General features: G+C 31.5%; 1 protein-coding gene across 6 annotated transcripts in view; it reads left to right on the top strand.

Moving 5' to 3' along the window:
• Positions 1-22,257, top strand: part of LOC145295925 (uncharacterized) — a 425,549-nt gene that overhangs the window by 349,915 nt on the left and 53,377 nt on the right. For all 6 annotated transcript variants that reach the window (XM_080141748.1, XM_080141743.1, XM_080141742.1 and 3 more), the window contains 9 exons: positions 1,017-1,253; positions 4,566-4,658; positions 6,158-6,268; positions 7,834-7,941; positions 11,022-11,132; positions 13,548-13,665; positions 16,017-16,130; positions 18,390-18,439; positions 21,414-21,603. In XM_080141748.1, the coding sequence (XP_079997874.1) occupies positions 1,017-1,253; positions 4,566-4,658; positions 6,158-6,268; positions 7,834-7,941; positions 11,022-11,132; positions 13,548-13,665; positions 16,017-16,130; positions 18,390-18,439; positions 21,414-21,603 (1,132 nt within the window). The remainder of the gene's footprint in view (positions 1-1,016; positions 1,254-4,565; positions 4,659-6,157; positions 6,269-7,833; positions 7,942-11,021; positions 11,133-13,547; positions 13,666-16,016; positions 16,131-18,389; positions 18,440-21,413; positions 21,604-22,257) is intronic.

The raw sequence follows: 22,257 nt of genomic DNA, 5'->3' as shown, positions 1-22,257 counted from the left end.
TGGTTCCTATGTAGAGAAAGACTAATAACTGTGCCAAGTTTCTACTATGGGAAGTGGGTCAGGGGCATTACTTATTGCACGCCCCTCGTATATATAAAAATTTAATTATTTAAAAATTATCAAAAATTATAGATACTTAGATTAACTTTTGAAAATTACTGTTGAAACAAGTAAAAACAAAAAACTAATATAAATTGATTTGGATTTTTTTTTAAACTATTAATTTTTTCTGTTATCATCTTTGATGTTATTCTCTTAACATTATGGTTGCTTTAACGTCTGACATTCAGGTATTTTTTGTCAAACTTTGAAATCTGCATGAAATTTCTACCACCTAACTATGGCCTAATCACGTTGACACAGTTAAGTAACGTGGAACCTGGTCAATACGAGATTACTGACTATTTAGGAATACCAGGTGGTGTATGCAGGAAGAGGTCAACATTTCCATGCAAGAACTACAAAAACCTAACGTCATCTCCCCTGACATACAACTAAGGATCACTTGTCCATTTAATGGATCACTTGTCCATTTAATGGACTACTTGTCAATTTAATATTCTTTTGACACGTTCTCCTTCAGAAGAAACCTGTTTAATTTTCTTAGAGTGAATATTGTTGGCATGGCACGTGGGTAGATTGTTCTTTTTCTGCCAGCCACAACATAGATATATCCTGTAATTCTTATTGATATATATTCGTTATTTAAGACGCCTACTCATTTTTGATGGAATGAGAACTCTCGACTCCCATGGATTAAAGGGTTCACTTCTGAACTCTGTACTGATTCCATAATTCAACAAAACGAAATTAAGGTCAGATTACATCAGTTGAAATGTGAGAATAACATCTAAAATGAGTACAGTGATATGAATAATCCAATTATGAATAAAAATTTGAAAATATACAAACTCTAAAGCATAAACACTCGCCAAATTGTTAGATTCAACATTTACTGACTGCCAAAAAGTGGTTGATATGCCATAACACAAACCAAACCTGTTTTGTCCTTTTAGATTCCTGTTATGCACTCGAAGAACAGATGTGTATCGAAACTGGTTATTCGCGAATCATGCTTCCAAGCTTATTTAGTGATATGACTCAGAAAGCTGCCAAAAAACGTTTCCAGGAAATTGCTGTTCCCATAATTAAGACGGAATGCTCCCCATATATCACGCACTACATGTGTGGAATGTTTTTTCCAAAATGCGTGGATTCCGACCAGAAATTTTCCTGCAAAAGCACCTGTGAAAGTAAGTATACGTATTGTAGGTATAACAATATTTTAACAAATACTTTTAATATTGATAGGTACAACATTTTAACATCTAATATATAAAGTAAAGTTGGTCTCTTTCTCGATGATTCTTTTCTCACAAAATTATTATTAGATTCTGTTTCAGTGTAGAATTTTACATGTGTTCAATGGCAAGGCAGTTGTAGCTGTCGTCCAGAAATTGTAAATTCTTCGAAACCATTAGAACATGAGGAGAAACTAACAAACGTATTATGACTTTATCACTACTGGCAAAGGGAAGAATCTGTACGGCATGTGTACAGTGTGAATTTGTATTGTAATCAAATCTGGTCGATGAGGATATGTGTAACATCGAGAACAATACTATGAAAATGATATGACGGATGGATTTGTTTTAAAGATAGATTTAAATCTTAACTCGCAGTAAGATTAAATCTGGACAGTATAGAGATGTGTGCAGAACAGGAGACTTTGATGGTTCGGTCACATTGAAAGAATGGACGAGTTTTTGGTTAGTGGATGAAGGATAATTGAAGTAGCATGTTAATTGGCAAGGGAAGGGCAGTGAATACCTGGACAGAAGTCATAAGATAACTATGAGGAGATAAATACCTGGCCAGAGATATGTTGGTTTGTAAGTCAATTTCTAAAAGCTATCCCACACGTCAGCTAATAAAATGGTGTCATAAAGTATTGAGGGTGAGGATACTTCATCTTTCGATTCATAATATGACTGGCGCTTCCTCTTCCCAACTTTTCTCTTCATCTCCTTTTTCTAGTGAGATCTAACAAAAACGATATGCCTTCTTTACTCCCATCCTCAAGAAAAATGAGATTGCCAAAATGTAAAATATGAAATGCAAAGTAATTAATAAAAAGTCAGTATTATAATATCTTATTTCTCATCTTCACGTGTAAGGATGGTTTCTTAATGATATTTGTCCGTAAATTAAGGGAGCTGTCAGACATACATTATCCGCTTATTGTTTGCTGTCGATTTGTCTAGCCTTATAGGTCATAATAGTCTAGGGCAGGTTATCACCCTTTAATTGGATCTACATAGTTGTACATAAACATCTGCCAAAACTTATTTTACTAGCTTGAAAATGTTAAAAAATCGAAAAACTTATAAATTAAATGCTACATTATATATAATAAATGCTTGTAGGAATTTTGATGGGGTCATGCTAGTATACGGATAATGTTGGGTACTTGCCTGGAAGTAATACATTTTTTTCCACTGAAACTTTATAAAATAAACATTAAATTCTTGGGTGACTATTCTGCATTTAGACCGTAGTAAAGATTAAGTTACATAAGCATTTTTAATATAAAGAAAATAGTTTTTATAAAAATTCAATCTACATATTTAGAAAATATTCAACTTTTTTTTTTTAATACACGAATAATAATTCAGCTTGAATAGATCAAGTTTCTACGTTTTTCTTTGCTTTTCTAATACATTCAGAAATGAGTAAAAGCATAGTGGATTAATAACGTGTATATTAGTCATAGTGGCTGTAGAATTGTCTTAATTATCTCCCTTGTATTTATTCCGGTCAATGTTAGGAAATGTCCTTTCCTATCTAGGTAAAACTCCTTCCATGCATGCAAACTAGAAATCTGCAAAAGTAAAGTAGCAAAATGATCAGTTTTCAAATATTTGTTTCCATAATTTTTTTTATCACCATGGTTCAACAAATTCGAAGAGTGTGTATGAATTAGAATTGTAACATTTTCGACATTACACGTCGTTTGCACATGTCGTTTCCAACAAACATATAGTCCACATGTGCGTTGTTGCATGTGAGCAATCAGCAAGTCTTTTTACATACATGTGCAGTCTCTGCTCTTTCATTTTTTTATCATCGCTTTTACATATGTGGGCCTGACCTCTTATGGTTGTTGATCTTCTGTTTAACTTGAGACCAATCTACTCATACATGGAACACAATGGAGACTTGTTGCCTTTCAAAGATGTCCTCATTTAGAGAATGGTTGTTCATGACAGAAACCAATCTAATTCTGATTACTTGTTTATTTTTTTATAACTTCGTCTTAAGATCAGTGCACGGGCAGAATCTCAAGACAATAATCACTTAGATTCTCTTTACATTTTCAGACACATGTCTCTCTTGCTTCTCAACTTCGACTGACTAGAAACTCTGTTCTGTCTCCCAAACACGTGACGTAATCTGTCATATCATTCAACACCTGCATTTTTAGCTTGTTTTGTCTAGAGCTAACCTTTTGTTAGATATTGACCGGACTATGCTAAGTAACCTGATCGATTATTATTATTATTAGAAAAAATAAAACTATATTTTGAAACATGTGTATTTACAGCTTGGAAATTAAGCAGAAATTAAAGTCGATTTAGGAATTTTCAGAGTAATTGTGGAATTTGATTAGAAATAAACAATGTTTTTAGCTTACGTGAACAACACGTGATTTGGTCTGCTTTGTTGACGTAATAGTTAGCAATCTAATGAGTTGGTGATAAAACTCGTTGGCGAACAGACATGTGAACGATCCTGTTGAAAGTGGACAGGGGAATGAGTGAAAAAATAAAAAGAAACTCAGCATACCAAACTCTGACAAGGGAATCCATGAAACTAATAAAACTCGTGTAAAATATAACTCCCTGTTGTGGTGTTACTTTCAGGATTTGGAAAAATGAAAAGGTATGTGATTACTCGGGCTAGAACAGCATATTTTCATTGTTTTGACTCTCGAGTGTGTATCTGTTGATATCTTATGCTTTTATATAATGATGTGGTTTTCGGTTGATTAACTTTGTCTGTGTCGGATATATACTCGAGTCAAAACCACGAAAAGAATATGCTGTTGTCATAACTCTAGTGATTACTTTGGTCTGAGATAAGCAAACGTATTGTTATCGTTTGGTTATAAAAAAAAAACTAAGTTTGTTGCATTTGTTAACTACGTGTATTTGTGAAGAATCGGCTGCACACAATGAACATTTCATATACATGCAGGATAATGAACATTTTACACACGTACAATAGAACGTTTTTATACCTCTGGAAGATACACGAATTCAGACATGTATATGTATATACAAGACACATATACATATATACACCCACCGGCTACATAATACTTTGAATTCCTGCCTCAATTACGCTAGCTACAGATGGGTTTATTTCCGTTTGTTGCTAGGTTATCTTGACACATATCACACTAGCTGAAATTCATATTAGGTAACATAATCTCTACTTAGTGGTGTAGGGTCCAAATATATAACAGAATTAAATGCAGTTAAAGGTTTTTTTTTTCTTTTCAGTTATTAAAAAAGACTGCGGATCAAATGCGACGTTATTAAATTGTGACTACCTCACAGATGATCTTGACTTCTGCTTTAAGCCACCAGCAAAATGTAAGTGTCCAAATTTTTTTTCTAGTCTAATTTTTGTCTCATGAACTGCCCTTGCATCAAAGACTAAATGGCCTTGTGCCAGACTAGTCTGATCCAATTGTCAGATGTTTGAATAGAAATTTTGAGCATTAAATCTATCACTCTTGAATATGTCCCTAGACGGGTATAAACAATAAATATTGCATTAGTTTTAAATTTTTATGCCTTTTCTTTGTTAGTGCGAAAAATTTAGAAAACCAAAAATATTTTGGATGATTAAAATTTGTTTTTTTTTTTTTTTTTTCGGAAACTTAAAGACTTTTTCTTCATTTTGCTGAGGGTAAGTTCCTCGTAGAGAAAGAATAGGATACATCTAGTGTTGTTGACAGTTGTCAGACTGAAATCAATGTGTATCCATGGTTGGCACAAATTTTAAATATTTTAAATAAAGTTTGGTCACATCTTTGAAAACAATTTTAAGTTTAATTTGAAAAATTTAGAAAAACAAATGTCATGAACAAGTTTTTTTTTTTTTTTTTTTTTTTCACTGTAAGACACTTTTTAAATTTTTTTCATTTGCTGGTAATATAAATATTTGGTTTAAAATTTTCAAATTAATCTTACAAAATGATTTAAAAGATGTAACCAAACTTCTGCTTTTTCTTTCTTTAAAAGTTATATATAACATCATCAGAGCAATAAGGAAAAGTTAAGGGGGGAATTAAGAAAAAAATATTTAGGTGACAGCCTTTTTCCTCCGCTAATGAGAAGCATTTAGTTTCGAAATGTCTTGGCATAAAGAGGTGTTTTCTTAAATTTCCCCTTAACTTTTCCTTATTGTTCTGATGTTATATATTTTTTTTATTCCTTTTCCATTTAATGTGTGTGTGTTTATATAACCATGTCAAAGTTTATATAGAGGTAAGAAATCGTTTTCAAATTTATCATACCGATTTTTTAAAACCCTATAAATTTAACACCATGTTTGAGTCAGATAAAAGCTCAAGTATATTTCTTTTAATATATGGCTTTTGTTTATATAAATGTTCCTGGTAACATCTTAAGATAGTGGCCAAATAATGTCTAAGATGTTTTGAATTACTGCTAATATTCAGAAAAGTTATATATTATGGATGGCAATAAAATTACAAATGAATAAAACCAAATATAGTTTATGAGCATTTAAAAAAAAATAGCTATGCAAATTAGGCATTCAGATAGCTGCCATTGGGTCTTTTGCCTATACTTTATATTTATTTATTTAGTTTGTCAATATGTGCGTACATGTCAATATGGATACGAGAATTAAACTCCTAAACTAATGAACTTATGTATTATGGGATGCATATTTTAACAAACACAGTAATATGGTGATGTTTTATTTGTTTTGAAAACTTTGTCATTTAGATGATGTGCGTCTAAAAATAGATAAAATTGCATGTTATACATATTGCTATACTTGTGGTGGGACGAGTATTTATCTAGTCCTTTATAAATTATTATTACTCTTTGATTTGTAGCATGTGATCCTTTTTTACAAACGAAATGTGCAAACGGCGAGTGCATCAAGAATTTCCAAGTATGCGACAACATCACTCATTGCAGCGATGGCAGTGACGAAGCAAACTGCAGTAAGAACTTTTTATTTTATTACCTAAAACAATTTTGCTTTCTGTAAGCAATTTTTATAAATATAAGAGGTAAGGATTACCTTGGGAAATATCGAGAATTGTGAGGCAAAATTTTAGAAATGATCACAGCTAAATCATTGACACCAGAGTTGGACAGAATGGTAGTTTTGAAAGGAGTCTTCATTTTAAGAATGATAGTAGTCGGAGTCAGATATTTTTTTTTAATGTCTAAAGAATCAAGTCTGAATATTGGAAAACCTTTATCAAATGGTGAATGGTTTTAAATCTTGTGTGAATTGTCCTCTTTTTCAACGCCAACATATTTCCATCTCTTGTATGATTCCTTTATATAACGGCTTTGTTTTGTTTTCAATAATCTAAAATAGGACACTGTCAATCTATATAATTATAAAACTCAAATGACCTTGTAACGATGTATGTAACCCACTTTCCAGTTTACGACATCCAGTTGCGCATGCGCGCATAAACGTTAACCCATAACAATGTAAACAAATAATACAAATCGCTTCTTTTGCAGATTTAGACTTGCGCACTGAAATATTAACGTTATTTCGAAATTATTATTAAACATGGGAAAAGTGAGGTTTGAAATAACTTAAACGTAATACAGAAATGAAAGATGTAAAAAAAAAAAAAAAAAAGCAGTTATATCAAAATTTTAATTTAACTATAAGTATTATGGTATCTGTTCAGTGCACATTTACCTATATGTATGGCTAACCACTTATAATTCAGTAACTGTAAAAAGAATTTTTTCAAAAATAATCAATTATAATAAACAGAACGACTCGTAGAAATCTATTCTTTTTTCATTTTAATATACTTCCATAGAAATGTTTGTCAAAAAAAAACTATTTTCTTTACGTCACAAGTGTCACGCTCATACATAAATTCCATAACTAATATAACATACTGACCCAACGGGTCGTCTAGTTTTAATTAAATCCTCTACATTTTTAAAACTAAATTACATTCTTTATAGAATGTAACTCTTCAATTTCAAGATATTTAATATTCTAAAAATATATAAAGGAGAAATGTCTGTTAGTGTGTGTATGTCCAGTTAAGGAATATAATTTTAACATTAATTTTTTTTTTTTTTAAATAAAACAGAATTTTGACTGAATTTTTTATCAGATCAATACACATTCGCAGTAACTTTGGTAAATGTTTTTCTCTTCAAAAAGCGTGTTACTTTTAAGTGATTGTGTACATATTAAAAGAACAATTAAATGACAATGTTTATTTATTTTTAACTATATGAAGGTCAAAACATTTTTGTAAACAAAATATTTAGCTGACAGTTATTTTTTGCAGTAAGAAGAATCTTAAATTTTGTCATAATTTCAAATCAATAAAAGAAAGATATTCGCTTAAATTTTAACTAACACTAAATTTTTATGGGTGATTTTTTTCGTTAATCCTAACATCTATTTATTTCAAGATAACAGTAAATTTTGCTGATAACTGTAAAAAGCAATCGTGAAATTTTCCACTATTCTTATTTTTATTGTTTTTAATTCCATTTATTACCCTTATTTTAGCTTGTCCATATGGCAAATTTACATGCAACGATGGAACGTGTATCATGTCTGAATGGATATGTGATGGAGAATCAGATTGTAATGATGCTTCGGATGAACGCGACTGTAGTGAGTATTCCTTTCAGTATGAGCAATGTTTTCATTTTAATTCATATATATATATATAATTTTTTTTTTAAGCCAAAAACAATGCGGAGGAAGACTGGAAAAGATGAAGTAAAAAAGAAAAACAAACAGATGTGTCTAACCTTTATTTGACTATCATTCTTCACTTCAATGTATAATTATTTATCACCAAGTTGCTGGTATGTCCGGTGTATGTGAAGTCCGTGGGTTGAAAAAGAGAGGTACCTTTCTCTCGAAATTAATCAAAGTTCCACACCACCCACGGACTTCACATACACCGGACATACCAGCAACTTGGTGATAAATAATTATACATTGAAGTGAAGAATGATAGTCAAATAAAGGTTAGACACATCTGTTTGTTTTTCTTTTTTACTTCATCTTTTTCGGTCTTCCTCCGCATTGTTTTTGGCTTTAAAAAAAAAAAAAAAAAAAAATATATATATATTTCTTTACCAACAATGCTTCAAGCAAACTACTATCTACTCACATATATATATATATGTGTGTGTGTGTGTGCGTGTATGTATTATTTGGATATCATTTTTTTATGTTTGATTTTTTTTTTCTCCTTCCTTGAAGCATTTTTTTCCCCCCTTTTTAATCTATCAACTTATGTGTGGCTGTCTATAATATTTCTCTGCCTCCGATTTGTGTGATGGCAGCATCGGCTACATACACAATGAAACGCATGTAAGACGCTTAAAGAAAAAGTAAATATAAAAATTTGTGTATATAAATAATAAAATCATGATTATGGATTTATTTTTGTTGTAACTGAAATGGAAATTTACATTATATATGCTCTGAAGGTGATAATGTCTCCGTTGAGTTTATTGTTTGTAAAAAATTTGACAATTAGAAATATATGTACTTTTTAAAGTATACATTTTTTATTCACTGAAGATATTATATAATATCCTGTTATATAATATCATAATATCCTATTAGATAATATAATATATATTATATATATATATATATATCATAATATATATTATATGATATGTATTATATAATATCATTATATATATTATATAATAACATATTATATATTATCATTATCCAAAGGCAGAAATCCATGGAATAATTCACAACAATGTGTACAAGGAAAAAAGAAAAGATTCTAATAATATTAATAAAAGAAAAAGAAAATATGTTTTTCACTCTACTTCCGAGACATAAAAATAAGAAAGATCATGGAAGAGAAAGAGGAAAAAAAAAAAGATGATAGAGTTAAATATAAAATATAAAATAGGGTAAAGGGAAACAAAAGTTAAAATGACCCAGACAGGAAATGTTGAAGGCGTGAAAAAAAATATATAGGGCAAAATAATATAGGTCAACTAAAATGTACAGGTCATCATTTAAAAAAAAAATGTCAGCAAGAGTTGTTATTCCATGGATTTCTGCCTTTGGATTATTATGGACCATCTTCTTCCAATTACGGGATTTCCCTGGATTTTACTTGTACAAATCGAAATTCTTTTAACTTTCTTGAAGTTTTACATTTGGATATACCGTCACTGGATTTTTTATCTTCCACCAGACTATCAATTCATGTGTAATCACCTTTTTCTTCACTATATTCCCTCTGCTTCACTTTTTTTGTTTTCAAGTAAGATCTTTGACTTGTTTCATCAAATACTTCTGCATGCAAAATCCGATCCCGCATTTTGCTAATTCCTACCCTCTGATGAGAAGGAGAGTATTTCTTTGAAACTCCGCGGATTAAGGACTATCCATTTACCTAGTGTTTCCTTTTCAGATTAAATGTTTTTAACTCATTTCAAAGTGTTTTTTAACATTTTATTAACTGTTTGCTCATATATATATATATATATATATATATATATATATAAAATCAAATTTCGGTTAGGTGAGCGAAACAAATACAACAGAATCGCTACTAAAAAAAAAATAATAATCTTACATTTAAAAGCGATAAAATCGTTCATAAAACATCAGGCTGTCGATTGAGCAGTTATGAGTTCGTTTCTTGTAAGTATAGCCATACTGACGACGGGTGCTGATACCCCCCGAAATAATATGTACATGGATAATTTTTGTGCACAGAAAAAATAATTAATATTTAAATTTAAAAATATTTAAATATTTATTAAATAAAAGTAATACTAAATAACAAAAAAAAAATACGCCCTGAAAAAAAAATGGTGCAAAAAACAAAGGGAAACAATTAAATACAACAGAATCGCTAATAAAACCCTCCCCCAAAAAAACATCTATGGGTGTGTCTTAATCTATTAAGCATCTGCTAGACCTAGCAAGATTAATAAATGGAACCGCCGTGACTAACGTTCAATGCTCTGCAACCAAGCCATGGACCCTACTAGAGGAAGAAATGTATCGCACTTATAGATGTTACCATTGATATTTTCATTTTATTTACGATACTGATAACTCTTTCGATTATTTTTTTTTTTTATAGAAAATAGATTACAATAAGATATGTTTATTTGTAGTCCTTCTAAACCAAAGAACATCGTCGTCTGCTTTTAGAGATGTCTATCATAATTAAAACTAGTTTGTGTTTTGTTTTGTTTTTTTTTTGGGGGGGGGTCATGTTTTATTGACTATTCAATGTAAACTAGAAAAATCGGTGTGTAGTTATGGAAATGCACATTATTCTTGTATATACACAGAAGTTAACTTTGTATATAAAATTATGTTGGCTAGATTTTAAATAGCATTTAAGCTTACAAATCAAACTTTGGTTCTAGTTAGCCAATTTCCAGTTCAATAATTTGGTAATATGCAGATCTTTAAAATTCGCCCACAAAGAACAATCTAAGGGAAATAACTCTTAATGAATTAATAATCCTTATCTTTTCTCATTCTTTTTTTATAAACAAATACAAGGACAAGCATTTATTTGTAATTTACACATTGAATAATTGATTCATTTTCTAATACGTTTTTAAATCTAAAAGAAATTCAATTTTAACTAAGATAACAATGACAGAACATTTCCGAAACAAATCTGTCCAGGCCAAGACAGCTAGTATTGATGAATTTTTTTTTTTTTTTTTTTTTTTTTTCAGATAAATGCCTTTCACATCATTTTGTATGTGATGATTACACCTGTATAGAACCTAATAAGCAGTGTAACTATGAGATTGACTGTCCTGATGGTTCAGATGAACATCGTTGTGGTAAGTTTTTTGCAGTTATATGCTTTCAATGTGTGTATTTTTACAGTTCAGATTGACAACATTGGAATCGATCCAAAAGTAAACGTAAAGCTTAATATTTAAGATATTCGATATAATTAAAGTATTAAATTTAAGATTATACCATTCCTTGATTTAATAACAATTCCAGAACAAAATAACATTTTGTTTCTAGAAGAGTTGGAAGGAAATGCAGATGATCAGAGTTGCTTACTTCAACACTACCTTCATCAAAAAGTCAAAACGAAGACCCACTCCATCTGGATAATTTAGGAAAATGACATATGAATAGAAGATTTTGTGGCTAAATAATCAACTGTTAACTATTCTGCACTTTCCCAGATGGATCTACAGTGAGGTAAAATCTCAGGTTTGGAAACTGGCATGGTCTATCCTTCTCTCGAGGTTGAATGGACCCCCTCTTAAGCCATGGTAGGCAACTCATCTAGTAATGGCGTCATGATAAAAAATGCCCTTGATAGTCCTAGTGAACCATCAAGTATTCAGCTACGGACAAGATTTAAATTGCACTACAAAATTCGTGTAGTGAATTCAATCTCAGCTGCATGTTTTGTTACATTTTACGGATTGTTAACTATTCCGTACTTTCAATTAACGATTGCCAGCATTAAATTCATCAAACTCCTGTCAAAGCTTCAAACTCTAAATTCAACACACTGCTATCAAAGCTCACTATTCCACATGCTTGTCAAAGCTCACTGCTCAAATTCCCCCAGTCTCTGAAAAACATTTAACTGGCAGCATCTTTACATATGAGGTAACGAAATCTTATTACTTCACGAGATTGCATGCATATAATTAGAAGTAGCCATTTTTTTTATTGTCTGCCGCAGGACAGTACATGCTGCACAGAATCGGGTTTGTACCTACTTTTAAGCCGTTTAATCACCGATTTTAAATCATTAAGCATAAAGTCAGACATAAAGCAAATATCCAGAAAAAACAAAAACGATTGAACCCAATTAAAAGAAACAAATGTTCAAAGCATTTTAAAACATTTAAGGTCTAAACCAAAAAGGGGTTTTAGCAAGATGACGATCAGAAACTCGGTAAAAACATTAAAATATCCGACAACTTCATCCATTACTAAACTTTAATCAAGCTTTGTTCAAGTCGAGAACTTTTATGAGGCTTAAATCTAACATTAGCCTTCTCTCTTGGTTAGAACACCGTTTCTTTCATGTTTATAAACATTTTTAAAAAATAGCACTTATTTCTCTAGAATTTAAAATGTAGCTGTCATGAGAGCCCAGTTGTGATTTCAATTATTTAAATTTATTCATATATTGAACTATAGTTGCTGCATCCACACTGATAATTTTTGGTTAAACATTAAACATATGTCTATTGATATTTAAAAATATATTAATTAAAAAAATTGATTAGCTATTTATAGATAGCGGTTTCATTGTTTCATGACTTATTAGTGTAGCTAGGCAAAGGAGGTGTATTACTCTAGATTCGAACACTGTAATAGGTTATTTCCAGTTGTGTCAGATGTTTTACAGTCTGTGTTAAAGGACCTGTTACTGAGAGTGCATGTAATTCTATTGTAAATGAATTTGTTCATTTGCTAACAAATTTACTATACTCATAACCTAGAGAACTCTACTCTTTATAAGAGTTTTATACTACGTTTATATAAAATAATTAAAATGAGTATTGCATAATCCAGGCAGACTTTACATAATAAATCCAGAAATTCAGTGTCGATCTTTAGTCCTTTATTATTTCTGATATTCATAAATCTGATAAATTTGTATCTGAGATGGGTATATTTACTGGTGATACAACTCTCTATAATAGTCATGAGGAAAACGAATGCACACACATCTAAGACGCTGGCAAAACCCCTAAAAACGATTTCCAATGGAATGCGGTCGTAAATAGATGGTAATATTTAATTCTAGATTTAAACTCCTTTCCTTTTAAATCTAGTTTTTTATATAAATTTAACATAAAATGATCCTGATTCTAGTGTTTTAGGACGGTCAACACTTTTCACCCCTAATCCAGAGTGGCTGCCAGTTAGGTTTAGAATTGGTTAGACCATAACGGATGTTTTGAAAAAAAAAATATTAGCATCCTTCACATTTATATCTTCCTATATCACGTTTGTCTAATAATTTAAAAACCATTTGACATTCAACATAAAATCGAAGTTTATGAAAAAAAAAAAAAATTTCCTGAAGGAATTTAATAGTTCCTATTTTGTCTCTCAAAACGATCATTCAAGGTGAACATAAGTGCAATAAACGGATAGGATTAAAAAAAATAATACTGGCTATAAAAGAATTTTTTTTCTTCCACATTCTTGCATATATCATATACAAATTGATATTGGAAGTTCTCACAATCTTTTTCTTTTTCTCTTAGTACTCAAATCTGATGAAGACTTACTCAGTGTCGTTGTCAAGGATCGCGATTACATAATCTGTGCTTCTACATGGAATGATACCTTTGGTCCTTTGGCTTGTGAAAAGATTGGTATGGGGTAAGTGAACCTGTAATATTTCTAACCACTGCGAGAGTGTAATACATTTGAAGTAAGACCGATTGAGGCCCCCAGATGAAGTGGCTTTGGGTATGACCTTAAGACCTCTAGTGGTAAGGCCTAATTTTGGGGGCTGCAATGTTGCCTTTAGTTACCATTGCTATATGGCCCACAACTGCAATACCTGTTAGGCATTTGGTGCTACCAAATCAGGCTGTCTGAAGATAGTGGCTTCCTGCTTGTGGGCTTTGGGGAGTGTGGAACCACCCTTTAATTACCATTGCTCCCAGGTCCACTCTGACCCGGAGTGGTAGTACCTGTTAGAGTCTCAACTATGGGTTAAATAGAAACCGACGTGAAAACAACAAATATATTCTATTAAAAAATATTGTCTTCAAAATCTTTGGATTCGCATTAAAGAACCCGAAAAGGGTTGATATGGCGTCAAACAAAAACAACCAACCAACCAATCCTGACCAAAAATGCACCAAACTATTTTTTCTTTCCCTTTGCAAAACTCAATCATGTTCTGCAAAGTCAAAACCTATTTTCTTCTACGAAATAGTCGAATCGAACAGCATGAATTTGAAGATATAAAGAAATTGAAGGATGAAACTTTTTCCAAAATAAATTCAACATTTAAATAACATGAAAAGTTGTCCGTTAATCACCATTTTCTTTTCCGTCAGTTACAATTTTTAATATGTAATAAATGCAATTTGTCTCACTTAGAAATATCAGATCTTAATGACTTTTAGAATTAGAAAAATATTACATTTTAAATAAATAAACTCCCAATAATAAAACGGATTCCATGACGAGAAATCAATACTGAATCCTTAATCTTCAGTCTGACAGTCTACCAAGTGAATTATTTGGATCTTCTTGAAAAGCTTAAAATATAACGACCTTAACAAAATATAGTTTTTTGCGACTACGCAGATTTGATTTACACCAGATTTCAGAACATAAGCAATAAAAAAAATAAATGAATATGTAAACAGTAATAACGTTGGAAATTATTTTAGTTAAAAACAATTTATTTTTCATCAAGTATTGACTTTAAAAACAATTTAATATTTATTGCAATTTAGACCCATAGCCCCTATTATTCTTGCACACATAAATTTGGATAATTAGTACAAATAAAATAAAGTTATTAGTAAAAAAAAAATTACTACATTACTAGAAGGGACACCAGTGATTCCCCACCCCCCGTCATAATTTACTGTCGAAAATAACATTTTTTGGAAATGTCTGTCAGGATCAATACTATTTAAAAAATGGCTGGTTCATAAATATAATTACGAGCTAAATATTGTATTTAAATAAATAAAACGAATGTCTCGTCATAATTCGTTTTGAAAACGTGAACTGAACAAAGAGCATAATAGATCTTAATCCAATTCAATTTTGACTTCAATAACTATTTGCTCCTTTCCTTCTCATGGGTATGATAATGACCCCCCCCTCCCCCAAATTGATCAATATTACAATTTTTCTTATATCAAACATTACATTTATTCTCAAAGTCAGATTATTTCTGATACCCTGGCTCTTACAGATGTTCAAATGAAATTATTCATTTGTACAACGGCTTTCAAACGAGCAACATCTCCAACAGTAGCAGGTTAGTTGCCAAGCATAATTCTCGACTGGGCAAGATCGTCTGCTTACATTGAACCCACATCATTAATGCGTTGATTGAGCCCATATGTTAAGGCTATCCTACGTCATTTGAGACGGGGATAAGCTGTTTTCATCACAATATTGATAATTTTTGCTTAAAATGCAACATTTTCTGATCTTTGTTTTAATTATCCAAACATTAGTGATCATAAGGGGAATTAACTCCTACTTGTTTCTTATTGAATTCATTTTTATTTAGATTATTCTGATTATTGTTCTCATCTTGGATGTTATTTTTATATTTCGGCTAATGTAACTTCCGAGCTTCTTCAGGTGCATCTTGTCAGACTCTGAAATCTGTATGAAACTTTGAATGGAACCCCTTATTTTATCTGTGGGAATAGCTGGTTTTCATTTAGTTGGCCATAACCATGTATAAGTCATTGTGATTGCATTCTTAATATCGCCTGAGGATTGAACCTTCAATCTCTAAAACACTGTCACTTAGAACTCATTTAACATAGCACTTTTATCCATTACGTCACGATAATACCAATCATACAAAATATTATCTAAAAAATTTGGAAACCATTCCTTTATATTTATTCTACATTGTTTTCTTTGTTAAATGGTATATCACCTCATGTGGGTTATTTTTTTTTCTACGTTCTATCTTTTCTAGATATGTCAACATAAGCTGATAATTTTTTCTTTCTTTCCAGAGATTTTATCACTGCAAATGTTACTGTATCAAGATGGTCTTCTCGTTTCGCTCATATTGAGCGCCAGGATTCAAATGCTACCCACCCAACTGTTTTTGGACCTGTTACTATACGGTGAGTCATCTACCTTCACACACAGTGAATTATTTGATCTACAAATAGCAATACAGAAAGCAAAACATTGGATCCTGTATACATTAGGCACCCCAGACCAGGATATAAGATGTATACAATTTTTTTTTTTTTTTTTGTGCGTGTGTGAAAGGAAAATTGACCAGAATACTTAATTGGGGAGGGGGCACTTTTTAAAATATTTACATGTTGGACACAGTCATATAAATGGTTTGCTTACTAAGTAAAGATTACTAGTCTCTTCTTCTTGGGCAGAGTGAGAGACGGTCTAACCTGATTGGTTCTGTATTGTATATCAAGCTGCAGTTTTTTTCCCATCACTGCAATGTTGCATACATGTACTTGTTTTTCATGTACTTCCACGAACTTATTGTATTTGCATCCACTCAACGTAACCAACCTAGCTAGCAGCAAAATTCCACCCCTTCACCAAAAGTTTCTAGATGCTGTAAGATTTTCTGCTCTAATAGCTTTTTTCATCAAACTATTTGCCTTTCAAATTCTTTTCCTGTTTTCCCGATTGTATGGTGACCATTTCTTTTTAATTTGTTGTTACAGTTCAAACCTCTTTCGAAACCCCACGCTGTCTGGTACCATCGCAAAAGCATAAAAAAAAATCTGACTCTGCATTTATTAAGTGTAAATGAAACGCATTTGTTTGTAGTTCTTCCAAAACCACGCATTTCGTTATTTTTCCAAAGTCTCTTCACACATGCTTTTAAGTCTCTGTAACTGTCACCCCATGCTAGTGCCGCCAGCGCTTTCTTGATTTTCACATGACCATCTTGCCCATCACACAGTTTGCTTCTCTGCCGACCATGTAAAATATTTTTCTCTCCCTTATGATGCAAGCTCACGCACACTTGCTAATTTGCATACATGCTTTAACGGCGGCTGCTCCTGCTAATATTTTTGCTAGCTATCCTTTGGCTCCTGATATTTTCATATGCGCCCACATGCACTATTACAGTACCAAAATGCAGAAATTTTAATGTAATGCAAACAAGCCTTTTACAGCACAACTCCCCAACTTAAAATGCTCTTATATAAATCTGTTGTCCCTTTATCACAATAGCTGTAAGTGATATGATTTTAAGTAATAATATGATTTTAATAATAATATGCTGAATAAAAATTAGAAAAATTTTTTTGAAATTAGAAACTAATCTCCATGTCAAAAATTCGTCCTGAAAAGACACTAAGGAATTGCGTGTTTTCTCTCTCGCAAGGAAATCATTAGTATGGCTGTATTCAACATGTTAGTAATTTAATTTATATTGAAGCAACAAACAAATAGGAAAATATTTAATTACTAACGGGACTCGTGAAAATTCTACAGTTAAGTACTTTGGTTAATTTAGTTTCAGAATATAATTGGTGACAAGTCTTTCTCCAAACTCCATGTGAAGTTTGTAATATAGTTCTATTCTGTGGACGTCTCAGATGCAAACCCTGCAGTATTATTGCATAATCTTTGGACACAAGATATACATTACACTTTGATCCTAGCCTGAAGACCAAGAAAGTATATGTTGAAGTTCCATGTTTAATGCAACAGACATCAAACGAATTCTTTAAAAAAAATTTTTTTTTTTGTTTTTGAATTCCAATTTCGGTGATTCGGCGGTCCCGTTCTTGTAAAAATGGATAGCCTGCTGCTACCAGATCAGATTATGAAGGTGTACTGGCTTCCTAACCTAAAATTCACCAAACATTGTTTTTTGTTGTTTTTTTTTCTTCGAAAAACTCGATCGTTCTTCAAAAACAATTTTCCTCAACAAAACAACTAGCCTAAACACCATGAATAAATATATTAAAATATAAAGAACTTGAAGCATGAAACTTTTTCTAAAATTACTGGATTTGGTAAGGGCTGATATGCCGTAAAACAACTCAACTAAAATCGGATAGAAGGTGATAATGCACATACGTGAAATTGCCTTCGTGTATTATTATAGATTTGGCATTTCAGCTTATTTTTTTAATTTTATGTATTAGAAAATTTCTGCATATAATTAAATAAAAAAAATATATAGCTTTACAGAATATATATAATACGTCAAAAATTATGAAAAAAATGATTTGTCAGTGTTCACACGTATCGTATAACGTCTCGATCATTAAAGTTAAAAGAAATGTTATAAAAATAAAACGTCTTAAACTATAAATTGTTAAAACGTTAAGAAATGTAAAGTATATAACTTTAAAGATTATAGCATTACAAAATTATTTGCTTTTCAGGGATTATTGCAAAGGTTCTAATGGAATCCAACTGACTTGTGCACCTAAAGGTAAGTCCTTTCTTATTTAACTCCTGAATTTGGATGGCCAAAACTGATAAGATTTAATATTTTAGCCCACTTACACTCTCTGCCAGGCAAGTAATATTTGTGTATTTGTTACATGATCAACCTGGTCACGCGTTTCATTTTAGTTTCCCTTCACCAAGATTAGATTAAAAACTTGATAGGAAACTAGTTTACTCTATTTTGCCCACAGCTGGAGGGGGAGAGATGTATTCATACCTTTTTTTTTTTTAGGGTGTTTGTTGAAAGTGATGTCAACACCATAAGCAAAGGTTAGAATTGAACTAATATTTCCTTTATAAGTATGATGGTGGGGTATATTATTACAAGGCGCCTCAAAAAATGAACCAAAATTTTAGCTGTTACGAATGTTGTCTGGATAATGTCATCAAATTTGAACATTTGTAAAATTGGTTCTTCAGTTACAATTCTCTATTCCAAGAAATTCCATTTTCACTCAATGTTCCTGAATAAGTTTTATTTTTGAGACCCTGTATATAAAAATGATGGAAATAATATTCTTACGTAATGAAAAAAGAAAAAACAAAATTATATATTCAATGTTTATTTATTTCAAGACTTTAAGATGATTGATTTGAAGATGTCTGCATAAAGTTCAGTTTTTCATCGCAATTAAATTGATATTAAAAGCCTACATTTTCGATTTAAAAATTATTAAAACCAACTTGGTCATGGATATGCAAGCGACTAAATGTTCACTAATTTGCATATTCTTTGAAAAAAACTTTCATTTTTTTTCAGGGTTTCTTTTTAGCAGATTTGTTTCATTTAACTATTACACTCGATTTTATTTATGCATATTCTGTTTTGCATAATTGTGTAGCATTTAGGATAAAGTTGCAGCACAGAAACGTATGATATATATATATATATATATATATATATAATGTGACCTTATGTGTGTAGAACATCTCTACCAAACTCTTCTCTGAATTTTTGGTTTAGACTTGAAACTTGATATATAGGTAATTTGGATCTGTGAACCAATTTCGATTTGGTAGCATGCTCTTGTTTCGTCAACCATGATTTGATAGAGGTCCTAAGTAATTTGCAATTGTATTTTTCGGATTGAACCTTCAACCTTCAGGAGAATATCACTTTTTACGGTTGATTTTCTAAGAACTCTAACCGCTGCGCCACGGATCCTTGTGGACAATTCTAGTACGAATTTTAGGAGCCTTAAACCTATTTTTATTTCTAGTTGTAAATATCACTATTTATTACTAATATATATATAACTCTTTTTACTTATTACTTGTATATATTATCTACTGTTTATAATTACTGATTCCCATATCGTATTAAATTCTATACTAGGTTTAAGAAGGTCGGAGGTTACATCGAACGAAACGTTGTGAAAATCACTCAAGATGAGAATAGTAGTCCAATGAATCCAAATACAAATAATCAATCCTCATCTCAAAAATTCAGAAACGTAATTTTTTTTATTTTGTATAAATTTAAAAAAAAAAAAACTAAATCTATTTGTTATAATTTTTAGAATAAGTTTTCATTTACTGACCTGAAAAGATCAATATTAAATAACCCTTACTTCCTAACACTCTAATGGAAATGATCAAACTTATAACTATCATGACATATTTTTAATTCAACAATTTCTACAAGCAAAATTTCGGACTCCCTATGATAAATCCTTTTAGAATTTCTAGAATCTGGCCGATCGAAATTTAGATTACTCCCAAACATTGAATACTTTAAGTGTATATTAACTAGTTTCAAGTTCTTGCTGAAAACACAAATAGAAAAATCTTAAAAACGAATACTCAAAACTCATAAACTCATATTAAAAACTCAGTTGAATACTCCATAATGCTAAACTATAAAACAAAATCACTTAATACTGTATCTGAATCTACTGAAATCCAAGAATAATAACATTTTCAAGGTACATCCAAAACTAAAATGAAACTCCCACCCCTCTTGTTTTAAAGCCAAAAAATAAGTGACAGCATGCCTCAACTCTCAATGAAAACAACCACCCAGATATAGTGCCAGAAACTTTTGGCTGGGAGCAAAGTGTAGTATCTGTTCTGATATTACATTTAATTTTGCTTCTAATCTGTTGAAGGAAAAATACTTCTAGACTGAGGCAATTTTAATTTTCTGCAAAAGCCATACTCGATTTTAGGAAGCTGAATTTTTCCTATGTTAAAAGCCGATCTTGTCTAACTCTATCTGTGAACGATTTGAGTGTTTTGTTTAAATTTTTGTTTTTTGTACACTTAATCAAAAAAAAAAAAACATAATCCAACCGGAAGTAAAGAAACCAGTGCAAACCCAACATTTCCTATCACGCCAGTATCCGATATCTCTACAAAACAACCATTCAGATATGCATAAACTACTGTTGTCACATTTGGTCTGGTACAAGAACTATCTTCAATAAACAAAGTTCCAAAAAAGAACCTCCTATCCAATAGGTCCTGTACTATTTACTAAGCTTCAGCCCCTATCTCATCACAATGCAATGTTGTATCTTTGTGCTTGTTTTACAAGCATTTTTATGGAATGTGTTCGAATTTGCTGCACCGGTGCCTCTTTGGTATAAAGATTTCTGATCGACCCAATAATCAGCAAAATCTCACCTCTTCAGTATTGAAGTCTTCAGATGCCGAAAGTCTTGCTATTTTAATAGCTTCTTACTTGGAACTATTACCCTGTACAGTTCTCTCCCTGCTCATTGTTTATCTGACTGCACAAACATGTAGAAATGTAAATGTAATCTAAACAGATATGCTGCTCAACTCCCCACTTGTGATGCCCTGTAGGTATGGCCTCTAATTCACAGTAACCTCTTGCATCTTGATGGCAGCGTGCCTTGTCTGAGGTGAGTAAATAAAATAAAAAAAAAACCTGCCGTAGACATATACTTCATCTAGTACTAATATATGTACATTTTCTGTCTTTCCCTTATAAGGTTGCGGTATTGCTCCTATGTTAAGTTCCCTGTCGGATTTCTCCGCACAGGTGGTTCCTATGATTGTGAGAGGTTCTGCAGCAGCACCCGGAAGCAACCCATGGTATGCATTACTTAATATTGGAAGCCAGGTGTGTGGAGGAAGCATTATTGGTGAATATTTCATCGTTACTGCGGCACATTGTGTCAGGTGAGCTACATTTATAAACTAGATGTACTTGTGACTCAACGGGTCACAACCACTTTATTCCTATTTGATTTCATTCGAAAAATTCATAAACTGATACACCTGTTAAGAAATTCTTCATGTATAACTAAAAGTTTCGTTTTTCTTACTTCTATATCATCCTTATTACCCAAATAAAACTTTTACATTTTTATGTCTTCTTGCAAAGATTAAAATCATGATAGAACGATACTAAAGCTTATGTATAGAATTTTTATTCTAATTTGGATCAAGTCATTTCATGATTTTTGATTCTAGAAAATTTTAAATTTAAGGTTGTTTTATCTTTAAAAAAAATATTGAAATTTACGGAATCTTGCCTTTTATTGGCGTCTTATGACTGGATCAAATTCAATGTAAATGTAATGATTGCGTTTTTGTTATTGATGCGTGATCGTTTGAGTTATGGTTGATGTGAAAGTAATACGTGTCTGTTTTTTATGAGATACCTCAAAATATTAACTGGGGATTAAGCGGGTCAAAGTTCCCACTTCCACCTAGTGGGTGGGTATTTAGTTCTAGTCGGAAAGTGGGATTGAAAATGTCGGCGCTCCAGTTGAGGAGCACTCTGACCCTGCAAAAAATGCCTGTGCAGCCTTATGGGCATTCCCGTCAGAG

The sequence above is a fragment of the Euprymna scolopes genome, chromosome 16, assembly GCF_053919585.1.
Source record: "Euprymna scolopes isolate OS-2025 chromosome 16, ASM5391958v1, whole genome shotgun sequence".
NCBI lineage: Eukaryota > Metazoa > Mollusca > Cephalopoda > Sepiida > Sepiolidae > Euprymna > Euprymna scolopes.
The sequence above is the reverse complement of the archived record's forward strand: the minus strand, read 5'-3'. Positions and strand labels throughout refer to the sequence as shown.